The 16,620-nt window shown below is 36.6% G+C and overlaps 1 protein-coding gene across 10 annotated transcripts in view; it reads left to right on the top strand.

Moving 5' to 3' along the window:
- UBR2 (ubiquitin protein ligase E3 component n-recognin 2) overlaps window positions 1-16,620 on the top strand; it is a 115,628-nt gene that overhangs the window by 28,423 nt on the left and 70,585 nt on the right. For 9 of the 10 annotated variants that reach the window (XR_012334453.1, XM_019949785.3, XM_073810711.1 and 6 more), the window contains exons 3-5: window positions 5,982-6,060; window positions 8,102-8,215; window positions 14,800-14,930. Coding sequence is in view for 9 of the 10 variants with exons in the window: in XM_019949785.3 (XP_019805344.2) it covers window positions 5,982-6,060; window positions 8,102-8,215; window positions 14,800-14,930 (324 nt within the window). In the remaining variant the exon portion in view is untranslated. The remainder of the gene's footprint in view (window positions 1-5,981; window positions 6,061-8,101; window positions 8,216-14,799; window positions 14,931-16,620) is intronic. The other variant, XM_073810713.1, reaches the window with a different exon arrangement.

Raw genomic sequence — 16,620 nt, 5'->3', positions numbered from 1 at the left:
GTTGAGATACTTACTCTCTGGAATTATTAAGGTAGTCTTCTGAGAAGACTGAGTAAGAAAAGAGAAGATACACATATATAAAATTCAGAATGAAGATTGAGACGTACACTCACTGCATTCCTTTTAGTGATGTCATTTCTTGCCGAAGCTGGGCCCTCTCTGTTGTTGTGATTAAAAAGCAAATACCTGTGGAATAAGAAATGAGGGTGGCAGTATCCAGTCTGATTCTAAGATTTGAGAAATTGTGCAGTGCCTAACAGGTACTAAGTTCTTTGAGTCTAACTGTTTGATAAATAGAATGATTAGGTGTTTCATTTGGTCTAGTGATACCCTGAAAGAAACTGTTGAGACACTAAAGATGCCATGAACTAAGAAAGTTTGACAACCTCTGAAATATGAGAATTATGAATAAGTAAATGCTAAAAAGAAATTGAAAATGTAGATGAAATGGATAGATTTGTAGGAAAATGATAGGCAACTTGAATATAGTATGAAAACATTGGAATGGTAATCAAAGATCTTCCCTCCCAAAAATCACATACCTGGATGTCTGTGTATGGGTAAGTTCTATCAAATTTTGAAGGAACAGTTAATTCCTTTCTTACACAAGTTACTGCAGAAACGAGGGAAAGAGTGAAAACTGCCTAACTCTTTATGCAGCTACTTAATAAGCTTGATTTGAAACCCTGATAAATTCAAGAGGAGATATTATAAAGCCATTTCCCTTATTAATGTAGATGAAAGGGATCCTAAATAAAATATTAGCTATCTGAATCCAAGAATATACTAAAAGAGTCATGCATCATGATCAAATGGAATTTAGTTTAACAATCCAAAGGTAGTTCATCTTTAAAACAATTATTGATGTAATTCACCATTTTAATAGTTGAGAAAAGAAAAATGTTTTTCTGATTTGATTCAGAAAAGCATTTCATGTATTTCAATTATTGTTTGTGATTTAATTCTTAGCAAACGAAGAATATATAAGGGAACTTTATTGAGTATTTGTATATTAGATTTTTAAAGTTTTTTATTATAGACAGTTTCAAACATAATAAAGGTAGGGTGAGTGGTACAATAGACGTGACAGGTAATCATTGCTCAGCTTCAGCAATTATCAATATATGGCAACTCTTTTTAATCTATATACACACACATACACTCTCATACACTTTTTTCCTGCCCTGCTAGATTATTTGGAAGCATATTCCAGACAACATGCTCTTTTTAATCAATACTGAGTATGTACCTTTTTTCTCTATAACCATTAATATCCTAAAATAATTAACACTAATTCCTTAATATTATCTGCTGTCTAGCAGAGTTGAAATTGTCCTGATTGACTCATAACTGTGAATTTAGAGTTCACACATTGCATTTGGCTGTTATTCTTCATTTTTTCTTTTAAACTATAATAGCTCTTTTACCTCTTTCCTTCCTTCTTTTTTCCATTATGTTACTAAGAAACCAGGTCATTTGTTCTATGGAATTTTCCACATTCTAGATTTGGCTGATTGTGGCCCCATGGTGTTGCTTAAATGTTTCTTTTTTCCCTGTCTTTCCTCGAAACAGGTAGTTAGGCTTGATTAACTTCTATTATTGGGGGGGGTGGATAATAATTTCATAATTATTGATGCATAACTTTTTTTTAACGAACTTTATTATTATTTTTTTTTTTTTTTTGCGGTACGCGGGCCTCTCACTGTTGTGGCCTCTCCCGTTGCGGAGCACAGGCTCCAGATGCGCAGGCTCAGCGGCCATGGCTCACGGGCCTAGCCGCTCTGCGGCATGTGGGATCTTCCCGGACCGGGGCACGAACCCGTGTCCCCTGCATCAGCAGGCTGACTCTCAACCACTGCGCCACCAGGGAAGCCCAACTTTATTATTTTTATTTATTTTTGGCGGCATTCGGTCTTCGTTGCTGCGCAGGCTTTTTCTAGTTGGCAGGGAACAGGGGCCACTCTTCGTTGTGGTGCACGGGCTTCTCTTTACGGTGGCTTCTCTTGTTGTGGAGCACAGGCTCTAGGCACGCGGGCTTCAGTAGTTGTGGCATGTGGGCTCAGTAGTTGTGGCTCAAGGTCTCTAGAGCACAGGCTCAGTAGTTGTGGCGCACGGGCTTAGTTGCTCCACGGCATGTGGGATCTTCCCGGACCAGGGCTCGAACCTGTGTCCCCTGCATTGGCAGGTAGATTCTTAACCACTACGCCACCAAGGAAGCCTGATGCATAACTTCTTAATATCAGGAAGTATATGATGCTTGGCTGCTTTTGTTAAAATTGATCAGTGGGTTTAGGCACCTGGCACAAGTAACCATCGTGAAGGTCTCCAGCAGCCTCTTATTTATTGATGTTTTTTGCCACGCCCTGTGGCATGTGGGATCTTAGTTCCCCAACCAGGGATTTAACCTGTGCCCCCTGCGTTGGAAGCACGGAGTCTTAACCACTGCCAGGGAAGTCCCTCCATCAGCCTTTTTGCCTAATGTTTTAGCAGTCACTGATGCTTGCTGCCTGGATCGTTATTCATTAGGGGGTAGCAAAATGTTGCTACTCTAATTTATCATCTCTTCTTTGTTTATGAGCTAGTCTTTTATGAAAGAAACAGTCCTCATCGATCCTTCGATAACCCTGAGGCACAGTTTATATAGGAAAGACAAGATAAATGCTTGATTCTTTCTAGAAGAGCACTTTCTTAGTAAACCTACAATGAACATAATACTTAGATGTGTTTACTTTAATACCTAAAGTAAGAAAAGGATGCCTACTATTACTGCTTTTGTTTAACATATTACTAGAAGTCCTTGTCAACAGTATAAGGGAAGAAGAATAACTATTGTAAGGAAAAAGATAAAATTGTCATTATGTACAGACTATACACATTTACTTCAGGGGAATAAAACAGAATCAGCAAACTATTAAAACTGCCTTGAGTTCATCAAGGGTCTTAAAAATCAATACTATTTCTTTTCATCATCCTTAACCAGCTAGAAAATGAAATTTTTAAAAAATGTGTATCATTAAAACAACAAAACCTAGAAAGTACCTAGATATTAGTCTAATCAAGAATACACAGAACTCATTAAGAAAAATTTTAAACTTCAATAAAAGATATAGGAAATAATCATGGACATGATAATTTACTCTTATCAATAAATTCCAAATAATCTCTGTCAAAATTTTAGCTGGGTATTTTCGAGGAACTCTGTAAACTTATTGTGTAGAAGAATAAATAATAATTCATGAATAGTTAAATCAACCTTTAAAAAAGGAGAATAATGGGGAATTTACCCTATCAGATATTAAGATATATCAATACTACAAAAAGCCATAGTAATACCATGTGGAATAGTATAAGAACAAACAAATAGATCACTCTTAGAGAGCTTAGATAATAGACCCAAGGATATATGGGAAACTTAATATGTTATATAGGTGACAGCACAATCAATAGGTAAAAGTTACGTTGTTTAGTAAGTGGTTTTAGAAAAAGCAGCTCATTATATATGGAGAAGTAAAACAGTATCTCTATCCTGTGTCATATGCAAAGGTAGATTCCAGATGGATTAAACACCTAAATGGGGAAGGTAAAACCAAAAAGTTTAATAGAAGAAAATTATTTTCTTTAAAAACATATATATTTTTGTGACCTAGGGTTGGGGAAGGGACTTCTAAAACCTCAAAGCACAAACGAATTTTTGTGTAAATTTAATTGCATCAAAATAGGGAGCTCTATTTAACAAAGGACCCCATGGGCAAAACTAATATACATGTGACAAATGGGAGACAATATTTACAATGTTTAAATTGCCAAGTGATTAATGTCCTCTATACTAGATTATATAGGAAACTCCTGCAAATAAACAAGATAAAGAAAGCAATCCCAGCAGAAAAATGGGCAAAGGATATAAACAGGCAGTTTATAGAAAAGGAAATCCTCAAAGCAGTAAGCATATGAAGAGTTGCTCAAATGTATTAGCAGTCAGAGAAATACAAATTAAAACAGTAAGATAGGGGCTTCCCTGGTGGCTCAGTGGTTAAGAATCCTCCTGCCAATGCAGGGGACACGGGTTCGAGCCCTGGCCCAGGAAGATCCCACATGCTGCGGAGCAACGAAACCCATGTGCCACAACTGCTGAGCCTGTGCTCTAGAGCCTGCAAGCCACAACTACTGAGCCTGTGTGCCACAACTACTGAAGCCCGCACACCTAGAGCCTGTGCTCTGCAACAAGAGAAGCCACTGCAATGAGAAGCACATGCACTGCAATGAAGAGTAGCCCCCGCTCGCTGCAACTAGAGAAAGCCCACGTGCAGCAATGAGGACCCAATGCAGCCAAACAAAAAAACAAAAAAAGACAGTAAGATATTTCATATATGTTAAGCTGGCACATATTAGCAAACGAGATAAAAACCAAATGCTGATGAAGATGCAGGTTATAAAAACTCTTACAAAAAAAAAAAAACTCTTACACACTGCTGGGGCACATGTAGCCACTCTGGACAGTAGCATGGCACTCAGAATTAAAACTCTATATGTATATGACCCAGCAATTCTGCTCTTGCGTTTATATGCCGAAGAAAATCTCAGTCAGATCCATAAGAAAACATTTACAGGGATATTCATTGCAGCATTATTTGGTAGAAAGGCATTAGAGGTAATCCAGGTGTCCGGTGCCGGGATAGTAGAGAGAAAAAATGTTTTGGATACATGCCATGGCATATTATATACCAATCAGAAACAGCAAATCAAATGTACACATACAAAATGAATGAATTATGTTACAGAATTGAAAAAGAACAGAATGAGATATAACACAGTAAGATTTGCACACATCAAAAATACATGCACTCGGGGCTTCCCTGGTGGCACAGTGGTTGATAGTCCACCTGCCGATGCAGGGGACACGGGTTCATGCCCCGGTCCGGGAAGATCCCACATGCCGCGGAGCGGCTGGGCCCGTGAGACATGGCCGCTGAGCCTGCGCGTCCAGAGCCTGTGCTCTGCAGTGGGAGAGGCCACAGCAGTGGGAGGCCCGCGTACCACAAAAAAAAAATACATGCACTCAGTAAACAATAAGGATTTACTGTATAGCCCAGGAAACTATATTCAGCATCTTGTAATAACCTATAATGGAAAAGAATCTGAAACATATATATATACACACACACATATATATATCCAAATCACTCTGCTGTACACGTGAAACTAATAAAATATTGTAAATCAACTACAATTTTAAAAATAAATTTTTTTTAAATACATGCATTCAAAACATTTTGCAAGAACACATACAAATTAAAGGGCACACAATAGGCATAGTAGGGTGGTTGCCTATGAGGATACAGAAACAAGGATAAGGGGAAATTTAAAGATTTTCGTGACACCCCATCTCATTTCATAGAATCATAGAAATTATTTAAGATATGATCTGTAAATGTATCTAAATGGCAGTATGATAAAAGCAAATGAAATGATGGAAGGCACCACTGTCAACCCCTTCACTTTGTGGAACTCCTACTCCCCCATCAGGATGTCTTATGAACCATAGGTTTGTGTGACCATCAGATATACAGACGGAGTGTGGAGACCCATGTCAGCTTGTATATTGAACACTTAATACGTTATTACCATTTAAATTAGTTAAAATATCTTAAGAATTTATAATATTTAAAATCTATTCCATATACATCTGTATGTTTTAATATAAAATAGAATTTCCCCAAATCTTTAGGGAAAATTGCCATTCTAGTAATATGTGCCTTCTAAGACCCCCTAGTGCACATCCAGTATGAGAAGCAGGTTCTTAAGCTGACTGCATTGATCAAAGATCTGATAGATCTTTGGGAAAAATAATTTCTTTTCTTCTAACACTAAGGCATTTCACTATTCTGGCTCTTCCAAGATGGATTCCAGTTTGAAATATTATGTGGTAAAATATACAGTTATTTTATGACACTCTGATTTTTTTTTTTTCTTTAACTTTACAGAGACTGTGCAGTTGATCCAACTTGTGTTTTATGCATGGAGTGCTTTTTGGGAAGTATTCACAGAGACCATCGATATAGGGTTAGTAATATCCAGATAATAACCACACCTAGTATTGAATTTTATACTCAATACCTTTTCTTCTCAAAATTCCAAGATTTAACACTGAAACAGGGGAGAGTGGTTTAAGAAATGTGTTACTCAAATACCATTAAACATATGATGGCAGTGTAGAGATGAATTATGAATCCAGATTTCATGGAACACATGGTTTAAGATTAAAAGACTATAGATAACAGCTCTTTCAGTATTGGTTTTCAACTAGTTTGTTTTGTTATTTTTTTAATGTTTATTATCTTTATAATTCTAGGTTTATACAGCAAGTTGTCAAAAATTAGAGGATAAAGGTGAGAGTTAAAATGCAAGAGGGAGGTTCTGAAGGGAGATGAGTGAGCAATGAAGTAAAAGTGACAGGATTATACCATTAAGAAATGGTTCTATCTATTGGTCAGCTTCTACAGAATTGTCATTTCTTAATATTAAAGAGGCATCTACTACAATGTAGAAAAGGGCCAACTTCAGAACATAAGACTAATCAATTTTTTTTAACTGCTATAACGCAATCAGTACTTTTCCAAAAATCAAGTATGTTTGCTTTTAAGTCAGGGATACAAAATACATAGGCAGATTATTGCTAAGCCTGTCCTGGTTCCTCTAGTGGAAGCTGAAGACAGAGCTATGAACATTCAAAAATTTAGGGAACTGTTAGTAGCTGGAACTTTTCACCCTAATCTCAAATAAAAATAGAGAAGATATACTACAGTCTTACTAATTCAAGACTTTTGATTCAGGACTTTTCCTCCTGTTTGTTTTTATTTACTCTACCCGAGTATTGTTAACAGTGAACTAAAACAGCTGCAAAATTGAATTCATATTTTTATATGTTCTTTTTTTTTTTGCGGTACACGGGCCTTGCACTGTTGTGGCCTCTCCCACTGCGGAGCACAGGCTCTGGACGCGCAGGCTCAGCGGCCATGGCTCATGGGCCCAGCCGCTCCATGACATGTGGGATCTTCCCGGACCGGGCACGAACCCGTGTCCCCTGCCGATCGGCAGGCAGACTCTCAACCACTGCGCCACCAGGGAAGCCCTATATGTTCTTTTTATTTTCATAAATCAGTAAGAGAATCCTAGTTTCCTTTAAACTGTTCTACCTATCTTTGGTTACCAGAACACGCATAAAAGCTATAGGGTGATGTTATCATTTTCCATATGGCTGCCTGCCCATGTTTCTTGGCATATATCTTTGCAGCCCCTAAGAATAACTGTCATTTGTGAGTTTACATTAATTACCTTGTGATATGTAACACACAAATACTTTGGGCAAAATATGAAAGGCTCTTTCTAAAATTTCCTTCTCATACCCATCCATAAACTCTCACAGTATTTTTTAAAAAAGCAAAATTTCCAGTCTACTAATTATTAAATAATAGGTTTTATCTTGCTAGATTCCTTGAATCATTGCTACATCTTAAGGAAGCATGAATAATTTTGAAGCCCACAGGTGGTAAAAGGTTTTATGACTAGGCACTCCATGTTTCCTTTTCAAAGAATGCTATTTAGAGAGTGTTAGAAAAGAAAAATAAACTATTTCTGTAGTTTTTTTGGTCACTTTCTCTAATGCAGATGCACTCTTATTAGACTTTTGTAGAAGACAGCAGCTATAGGAATCTTTGTCACTCTTGAATCTGTTACGTTTATAACCTGGTAGCATAGATACCAACAGTATACCAATTTAGCCAAAACCTAGCAAGAAAGCCCTTGTTATTTTCCTAATTAGGAAGTCATGCAAGTGGACATATTTTACCTCTTTAAAATAGCTGTAGCTTGCTAGACACTACAGAATAGCTTATTTTATTTTGAAATCACTTAAATTAGCCTATAGGCTTATTTAAAATCAGCTTTAAAACATTGAGAGGTTTGGCATTTTATTTAATTTTATCCCTCCAAAGAAATTAACACTTCAGCAACGTTATTTCCTTAGCACTTGATATTCCTATTTATAATCCAGTAGACCTCAGTAAATACTTATTGACAAGATACTTTACAATTTTTTTTCAAGATGACAACATCAGGAGGTGGAGGTTTCTGTGACTGTGGTGATACTGAAGCTTGGAAAGAGGGTCCTTACTGTCAGAAACATGAACTTAACACCTCTGAAATTGAGGAAGAAGAGGTAAAAACATTTTCACAAAATTGTTCCTAAGGAAATACTGTCTTAACCATGTGTTTGAAATATTTTCAGACATAAGAATTAGGTTATAATATAGCAATGGATAAGTAAAATATCAATAGTCCTCTCACTATTAACAGTGACCAAGTATATACTTCGAAAGTTTTTTGCATTTTATGGATGGCATACCAGTACTAGTAGAACACACTTGAAATTCTAGAAATTTAATTTAATTTGGACTTTTGCATTTGTTTGTTTTATTTTAAGCATATATGAGTTTTTTTAAGTCCTCATTTATTATTAAAGAGATTATTTTTCCTATATATGTAGATCAGTTAACTTAGTTGGTTTTTGTTTGTGTTGTGACTAAGACTTTGTAGATCAGATACCTTTCTTTTCTGTAGTCCTATATGGCAGCCAATCCTACTCATCATCTCCTGGTAAATCAATGTCATTGGATATGTGATGAGACCAAACACTGGGATGATAGCTCAGTACAAGTTACACTCATTCCAGCTGTAAATATGTGCTTTCTAAAATTGTTGTTGATCCTTTATTATTTTTCTCTAAATGATATTTGTAATGATATAATGGGCTCTCACTAAACAAATACTTGAAACTCTGCTGTTTGTGACAATCTGATGTTTGATTTAAGATCCTTATTTCAGATTTTAATTTTAAATGGCAGAGAGGTGGGTACATTAAAAGAACTTATGCATTGTTTGTAAGTAGGTCTGATACCGATTTGGGGCAAGTGGACATTAATAGTCCTTCCTAGTGCACATGTCTTCCTGGTCTCAGATATTTTAACAGAACGACCAGAGAACTTATGGTGTAGGACAGTATCTTTTAGACTGTGTTTCACTGTGTTTTAGACAGATGAAAATTTGTGCAGAATGATTCAGTGCTATAGAAAACATATATTTGTGTTTCATTTGCTTTGTGCATGTGCTCTAGGATTTGCTACAGAGAGATGCCAAGTGATCAGGGTTTCAGATTTCTCCACTGCAATTGGAGCAGCTCTGTTTTTATCTCTTACATACTGGGTTGGCATTCTGTATATAAAAATATAAGCAAGGCAAACAAAGACATATTTGGAAAAAATGGTTTTGCTTTTGAAAAAAAATTGAAAGCTAGTGTAAAACTTCAGGACTCTGGGAGAAAATATTTGCAAGTCATATCTGATAAGTGTCTGGTATCCAGAATATATATCTTACAACTCAACAACAAAAAACACAATTAAAAGTGGCCAGAGGACCTGAATAGACATTTCTCCAAAGAAGATATAATACAAGTGACCAACAAACACATGAAAACATGCTCAAGAGTATTAGTCATTAGGGAAATGTAAATCAAAACCACAGTGAGATACCACTTCACACCCACTAGGGTGGCTGTAATCAAAAAAGTGGCAAATAGGTGTTGGCGAGGCTATAGAGAAACTGGAACTCTGTACAGTGCTAGTGGGAATGCAAAATGATTTAGCACTGTGGAAAACAGTTTGGCTATTCCTCAAATGTTAAACATTGCCATGTAAGCCTGTAATTTCACTTCTAGGTATATACCCAAAAGAATTAAAAACAAGTATTCAAATAAGTACATGCACACACATTAGTAGCAGCATTATTCATAATAGCCAAAAGGTGGAAACAGTCAAAATGTCTATCAGTATGCGAATGGATAAACATACAGTGTAATATTACTTAGCTGTAAAAAGGAATGAAGTACTGATACATGTTGCAACGTGGATGAACTTTCAAAACATCAGGATAAGTGAAAGAAGCCAGACACAAAGGGTCACATACTGTATTATTCCATTTATGTGAAATATCCAGAATAAATAAATCTGTAGAGAACACAGACTGGTGGTTGCCAGGGAATAGGGAAGGGAAAAATGGAGAAAAACTGCCTAATGGGTAAGGGGTTTTACTTTGTTGAAGTGATAGAAATGTTTTAGAACTAGATAGAGGTGATTGTGGCTCAACATTATGAATGTACTAGATACCACCAGATTGTTCGCTTTAAATTTTCTAAGAAAACTTATGAATCTGCCTGCAGTTACTCTCTTGGCTTTATCCTCATATATTAGCGGGGTAGCTATCAAATAATGAAGACTTTGGTTAGTTTCCTGAATTTTTAGAAGATGCCAGCAAAATAACCTGCCTGGCTGAAATTGCATGGTTCTGCCTGGAGAATATATATTCCAGCAACTTGACAGAGAATCGAACCTCCAGACTTTGCCATTTAATTCCTATTTAAGAATTCAGTTAAGAGAAATGAAGTCTTCGAGAAGACTATAAGATATTAAAAAGATAACAGATAACATTATATTTAGCATACCTGGTCCCCACTCACTAAATCCATACATTATCTAGGGTTTTTCTATTTTATGCTTGAAATGGAAGAAAGCTATATAATATTTGAAATGAACCTCTTTAGCCTGTCATAGGATTGTTTTTATTGAATGTAATTTTTTTGTTATACATTCAGCCTACATCTTAAGAAAAAGTTGTAAAAAATTTTATTATATACTTCTGTTGGGGTAGTGTTTAGAAGTTCCACAGGTCTTCTCAACTTGTGGCATTTGGGGTGGGACATTCTTCATTGTACAGGCCAGGGATCAGCAAACCCTGGCCCCACAGGCCGGATCTTGTCTGCAACGTGTTACTGGCACCACCATAATCCAAGAATGGTTTTTATATTTTTAAATAGTTGAAGAAAAATCAATAAGGGTAGTATTTTGTGGCATGTGAAGATTATGTGAAATTCAAATTTCATTATCCATAAATAAAATTTTATTGCAACATAGCCACGCTTAATTGTTCATGTATTGTCTATAGCTGCTTTTCCACTACAACAGCAAAACTGAGTAGCTATGACAGAGACCCTGTAGCCTGCAAAAACTGAAATACTTAGTGACTTTTTATAGAAAAACTTTACTGACTCCAGGTATACACTGTCAGAAGCACTGTGTTTATTGTACCTAATTCCCACTCATTAAATGGTAATAGCATCTTCCATCACCGTGACAATAAATGCCCAACTAGTTTTCCAAATGGGCCCTTGAGCATGGGGGGTGAGTACAGAGGCTGGTGGGATGGTACCTTTCCTAGTGTCTCCTTTGTTGATCTTTATAAAAACCGTAAGAAATTTGTCTTAGGTCTCTGCATTAGGAAATGTTACGTTTCTCTTGGTGTGAGTCTCGTAACTGACTGTGTTTCCTTTTGTTGGGGCATCTTGAAAACAGCTTGTCTGTAGTAGCTGTATGGAAATTTATATGATTGGCATTTATAAATAGATGTTATCTTGACTTCAGTTTATTTTACTTCCTTTATTTTCATTTTACCTGCTTTGTATATCTATTTTTTAATACTGTTTTATTACACTGGATGTATTCTAGTTGCTGAAGGGGAATTCCCTGGAGGTCCAGTGGTTAGGACTCCATGTTTTCACTGCCAATAGTGCAGGTTCAATCCCTGGTCGGGCAACTACGATCCCACAAGCTGCACTTGGCCAAAAAAAGTTGCTGTAAATCCTTTTTGGAATGAAATTTAATTCAATAACGTATTTTAACTGAATGAACAACCTCAGTGAAAAATTTTTTATCTGAAATTTTCACTTATCAATGCTGCTTTCATCCCATTTGAATACAGATCAGTGGTAACTAGTAGCTGAATATCATACTAAATACGATTCTTGGTTTATATCATTTAATTCTCAGAACAACCCTGTAAGATAAATACTACTGTTACCCATATTTTATAGCTGCGGAAGCTTGAGTCTTAGATTAAGAAACTTGCCTACAGTGTCTCACACAGTAAGTGCTAGAGCTGGGCTTTAAACCTAGGTAGTATAGACAACTCTGACAGTACAGTGTACTGGTTTTTGAAAACATTTTTTGGCAGTGGAATTTTTTTAAATAAAATTTTAATTAAGAAATCCCAATAATAAACAGATAAAAGCAGTATTACTAATGAATTTATTTTTTATAAGTTGGAATGTATATTATTTCTTGTTAGAAAGTCGATTCATAACTTTGGTTTCTAGTTTATTTCTAGTTTTAGTTGGGCAGTGTGGAGAAAACCCTCATTCATACCTTATTTGCATATGACAACAGTTAAATTCTATTATAATATGTGCTTACTTTTTTTTCTTTTTTTTTAAGATGGATTGATTTTTTTGGCTGCATTGGGTCTAGTTGCTGCACACGGGACCTTTCGTTGCAGCGCGCAGGCTCTTCATTGTAGTGCGTGGGCTTCTCTCTAGTTGTGGTGGCAGGTTTTCTCTTCTCTAGTTGTGGCATGCAGGCTCCAGGGAGCGTGGGCTCTGTAATCATGGCGCGCAGGTTCCAGAGCGCACGGGCTCCGTAGTTTGTGGCACGCAGGCTCAGTATTGTGGCGCATGGGCTTAGTTGCCCTGCAGCATGTAGATCTTAGTTCCCTGACCAGGTATCAAACCCGCATCCCCTGCATCATAAGGCGGATTCTTTACCACTGGACCACCAGGGAAGTCCCAACCACAGGTAACAGCATGCTATTCTTCTAGTTTGGAAGAAGAATAAATCAAAGTTGACTCATGAAGGCTTGCATTCTCTAACATAAATGTCACGAAAAACAATTATTAGTCTTAGATAATACAACATAGGATAAGATGGTTATTTATTTTCTCATTCCAACTGACTTATGCTGTGATACGAGCACTTGGAACAGAAGTCTATTCAAATAACGTTTAATTTACCGTTGTACATGAGTAGGCTTGCACAGCCTAGCATCTCTTCACTTCAGAAATAATGTTTTTTAATCAGTAACCCATTTTCAAGAAGTTAACATGTGCATACAAAGATGGCAGAAGAATCTATATCCATAGGCCATTTAAAAATTTGGATAATCATGGGCTTCCCTGGTGGCGCCAGTGGTTGAGAGTCCGCCTGCCGATGCAGGGGACACGGGTTCGTGCCCCGGTCCGGGAAGATCCCACATGCCGCGGAGCTGCTGGGCCCGTGAGCCATGGCCGCTGAGCCTACGCGTCTGGAGCCTGTGCTCTGCAACCAGAGAGGCCACAACAGTGAGAGGCCCGCGTACCACAAAAAAATAAAAAAATAATTAAAATATGGATAATCATATGTTTTTAAACTGGTGTGTATTTCAAATAGGAAACATCTCTACCAGGCCCTGGGATTTTTAGAACAGAGTTTGGACACTGCTGGCTTGGATTCTCAAGAATTGGCGGTTGTTTCTGTCCCAACACCATTTAATTCTTATATATCCTGTTTATCATAATTCTTCAATCCTCTAAATGTCTTGTATTATGGGATTTAATTGTAAGAAATGGAATGACTGTATAGTGAGATAGTATCACGAAGAAAACTGAGTTTTGGTTCTACTTTCTATTTTAGTACAGTGTGAGGTTCGTATTATGATTAATAGCCACTCTTTTATGAATCGCCAGAAGGTACCAGTTCCAGTACCTTCTTTGTAGCAGGTGGTTTTGCCATGTTAACTTCTAAAGTCTCCATAAGAAATAGTAGCAAACCTTGGTAGCAGTATAAAAAAAAATTTTTTTTGATGGGACATATAAAGCAGTTTATTGAGAAGAGTTGTAGGTAAAAAGTGCTATAAGACTTTGGAAAATCTTTTTCTTACTTCTTAACATTCTTTAAGCCCTAGACCCATCTCCTTTAGGAATCTTTGTCTTTTTTCCTTCATCCTTGACATTATTCTCCTTCTCCATTTGTTTTATATCAGTTCCACTAAGCTGATCCTTGGTGAAGATGCACAGAAATGTTCTGTATCCTTATGTATATTTTCAAGAATGTACTGGTTCCCATTCAATGATGTTGGAATATATTGATTTTCTTATTGAGAGATGAATATAACACTATTTAGCCATTAAGCTAAATAACATGTTTAGATTTGATAAAGCATTAAGATTAGATTGTGTAAAACATTTTGCCAACCTTGACTGAAAGATAACCTTAGAGTATGTTTATAGTAATACTTTTTTACATTAACCTTGAAATTTAGTGACTTACTCACTGTTAAGTCTAATATACAAAGTTCTCTGTTAAATACATACACAGCTTGACTCGCTGAGAGAAAGTGAGTGATTCTTAACAACATCGAGGAGCAGTTTTCTGACCTTGTTGACTTCTCCCCTTTAGAATCCTCAAAATCAGGTTCTCCTTTATACCTATAAAACTAAATATTACTTGTCCATCCTTAGATAACATTCCTTTGTTTATTCTGGAAATTGGGGATTAGAGGGATGTGAAGCTGTAACCATGGTTTGATGTTAGGTTTAAAGATCCTAGAATGCCATTCTAAAATTTTTAGATTTATTTGTTAGGCATTGGAGTGCCGTGGAATATTGTGGTTCATATGATTCAGGATTGTGGATTATTATGAAGAGAATGTTTTAGGAAGTTTGATTTGCTGAGATGTAACGTATAGGATCAAATTGAAGAGAAGCTGAAGCTGGAAGATGTCAGCTTTTTACAGTAGTGTTTTGAGGAGGGAGGCAGAATTCGAAAAAGGAGAATTAATGTACATTTAACATGGTTGCATTTTTTTTTTTTTCTGTTCTTTCAGGATCCTCTTGTGCATTTATCAGAAGATGTGATTGCAAGAACTTATAACATTTTTGCTATTATGTTTCGGTATGCAGTAGAGATATTAACCTGGGAAAAGGAAAGTGAATTGCCACCAGATTTAGAGATGGTGTAAGTACAGCCCGTTTATTCCTTGTATTTGTATTTGCTCACACTCAATTTTAAGCATTTTGATTCTAATTCCTCAAATTAACTTTAATACAGCTAGGATAGAACATAATCGTTTTTAATAATTAGTTTTCAGCATAATAATAACCTTGGTTTTATAGTTTTTAAATATGTGTGAGCCATTTAATTGGTAGAGGTTTCTCCCTGTTGATTTCGCCGATTTATAGCCATATTTTAGCCACATCAAGGCTCTACCACGGTTTCAAGCACAGACATTTTTCTCTTCTTTGTGTGATAAAGCTGTTAAGTTAACTCTACAATTCTTTTTGTTTGTGTATGAGATTTGATTAGGGAATGAGCACTTTGATCTAAGTGAGTTTTCTGGTTTGACTAAATACACAAATTCAATTTTAACCATTTTTGATTCTAAATTTGTATAAAATTTATTCTACACTTTGTGCTTCTTTTAGAGTACATCTAACATTTTTACCATTTGTTCTTAGATTATTGAGGAGATTGCAAATTTGTGACCAGAGAGCTGGATTCTGCTATAGCTGTACTTAAGGTTAAGGGCTTACTTTTCTGCATGAATGTGCTTGCCTCAAGCAGCCTTCTCTTCTACTTTTAATTCTAGCCAAGCTTGTAGGAATTGTATTCACAGTTAAGGTTGAATACAAGTGAGAGTCTAAAGGACATTGGTGGTGTTTCTTTTTTGCTTTCTCAACAGTGTTCCAAATAATTAGGTTGTAGGTTGTTTTTTAGTAAAATGAGGAGTTAGTATTCCTTTTTTGGAAATGTTGATAATGGCTTAGTTACCTCATGACTTTATCTTCATGTATTTTGAGTTGGGGACCAACTAAGATCTAAATCTGAGATCCAAATTTAGACCGTAGAGAATAGAAGAGTTGTGTTTTTATTTTTCTGTTCCATTGTAAGTTTGGGACCACCAGCATAGAAGGGAAAAGAATCTAACTTGCGTCTCTTGTAATGTTTTCCCATCTTAGTAAATGGCATTTCATCTACCCAAAAACCTGAGTCACGCATATCCATTTAGATTTCAGGTCCAGCTGGTTCTCCCTCTCTCAAGTTGTTTACTTCTGTTCATCTCCATTACTACTATCCTAGTCCAAATTGCATTAATTTCATCCTTGGACAACATGACGTCCCTAACTAGACTGCCATATCCACTCGTGTCTCTCATGATCCATTCTCCACATATAGCCAAAGTGAACTTTAAGACAAATCTGACCATAGCTCCTATTTCACTCTTTCAAATCTTTGATTGCCCTTAGGATGGCAAAATCGAAATCCATTACAAGGTCTTTAAGATTTCTGCCTATCTCCAGACTAATCTCCTCCTTCCTCCCTGTGCTCCAGCTCCCAGTATTTACTTTTGCCACCTCAGGTCCTTTGCTTTCACTTTCTTCTAGCCCATGGTTTCTCAACCTTCGTACTGTTGGCTTTGGGGGCCAGATATTATGGGCTCTAACTGGTGGACTGTAGAATTTTTAGCAGCATCCTTGGCCTTTACCCACTGTATGCCAGTGGCACTCCCACCCCAGTCATGACAACCAAAAGTTTCCAGACATTGTCCAGTGGTCATCTATGGAGGGTAGAGGAGAATTGCCCCCAATTGAGCACCACTGATAGCCAATTCTGACTTCAGCTCTCAAATTACTTCTTTGGCAGCTCT

The sequence above is a fragment of the Tursiops truncatus genome, chromosome 10, assembly GCF_011762595.2.
Source record: "Tursiops truncatus isolate mTurTru1 chromosome 10, mTurTru1.mat.Y, whole genome shotgun sequence".
Classification (NCBI taxonomy): Eukaryota; Metazoa; Chordata; class Mammalia; order Artiodactyla; family Delphinidae; genus Tursiops; species Tursiops truncatus.
Note: the sequence above shows the minus strand (reverse complement) of the source record. Positions and strands in the feature narration are given on the sequence as shown.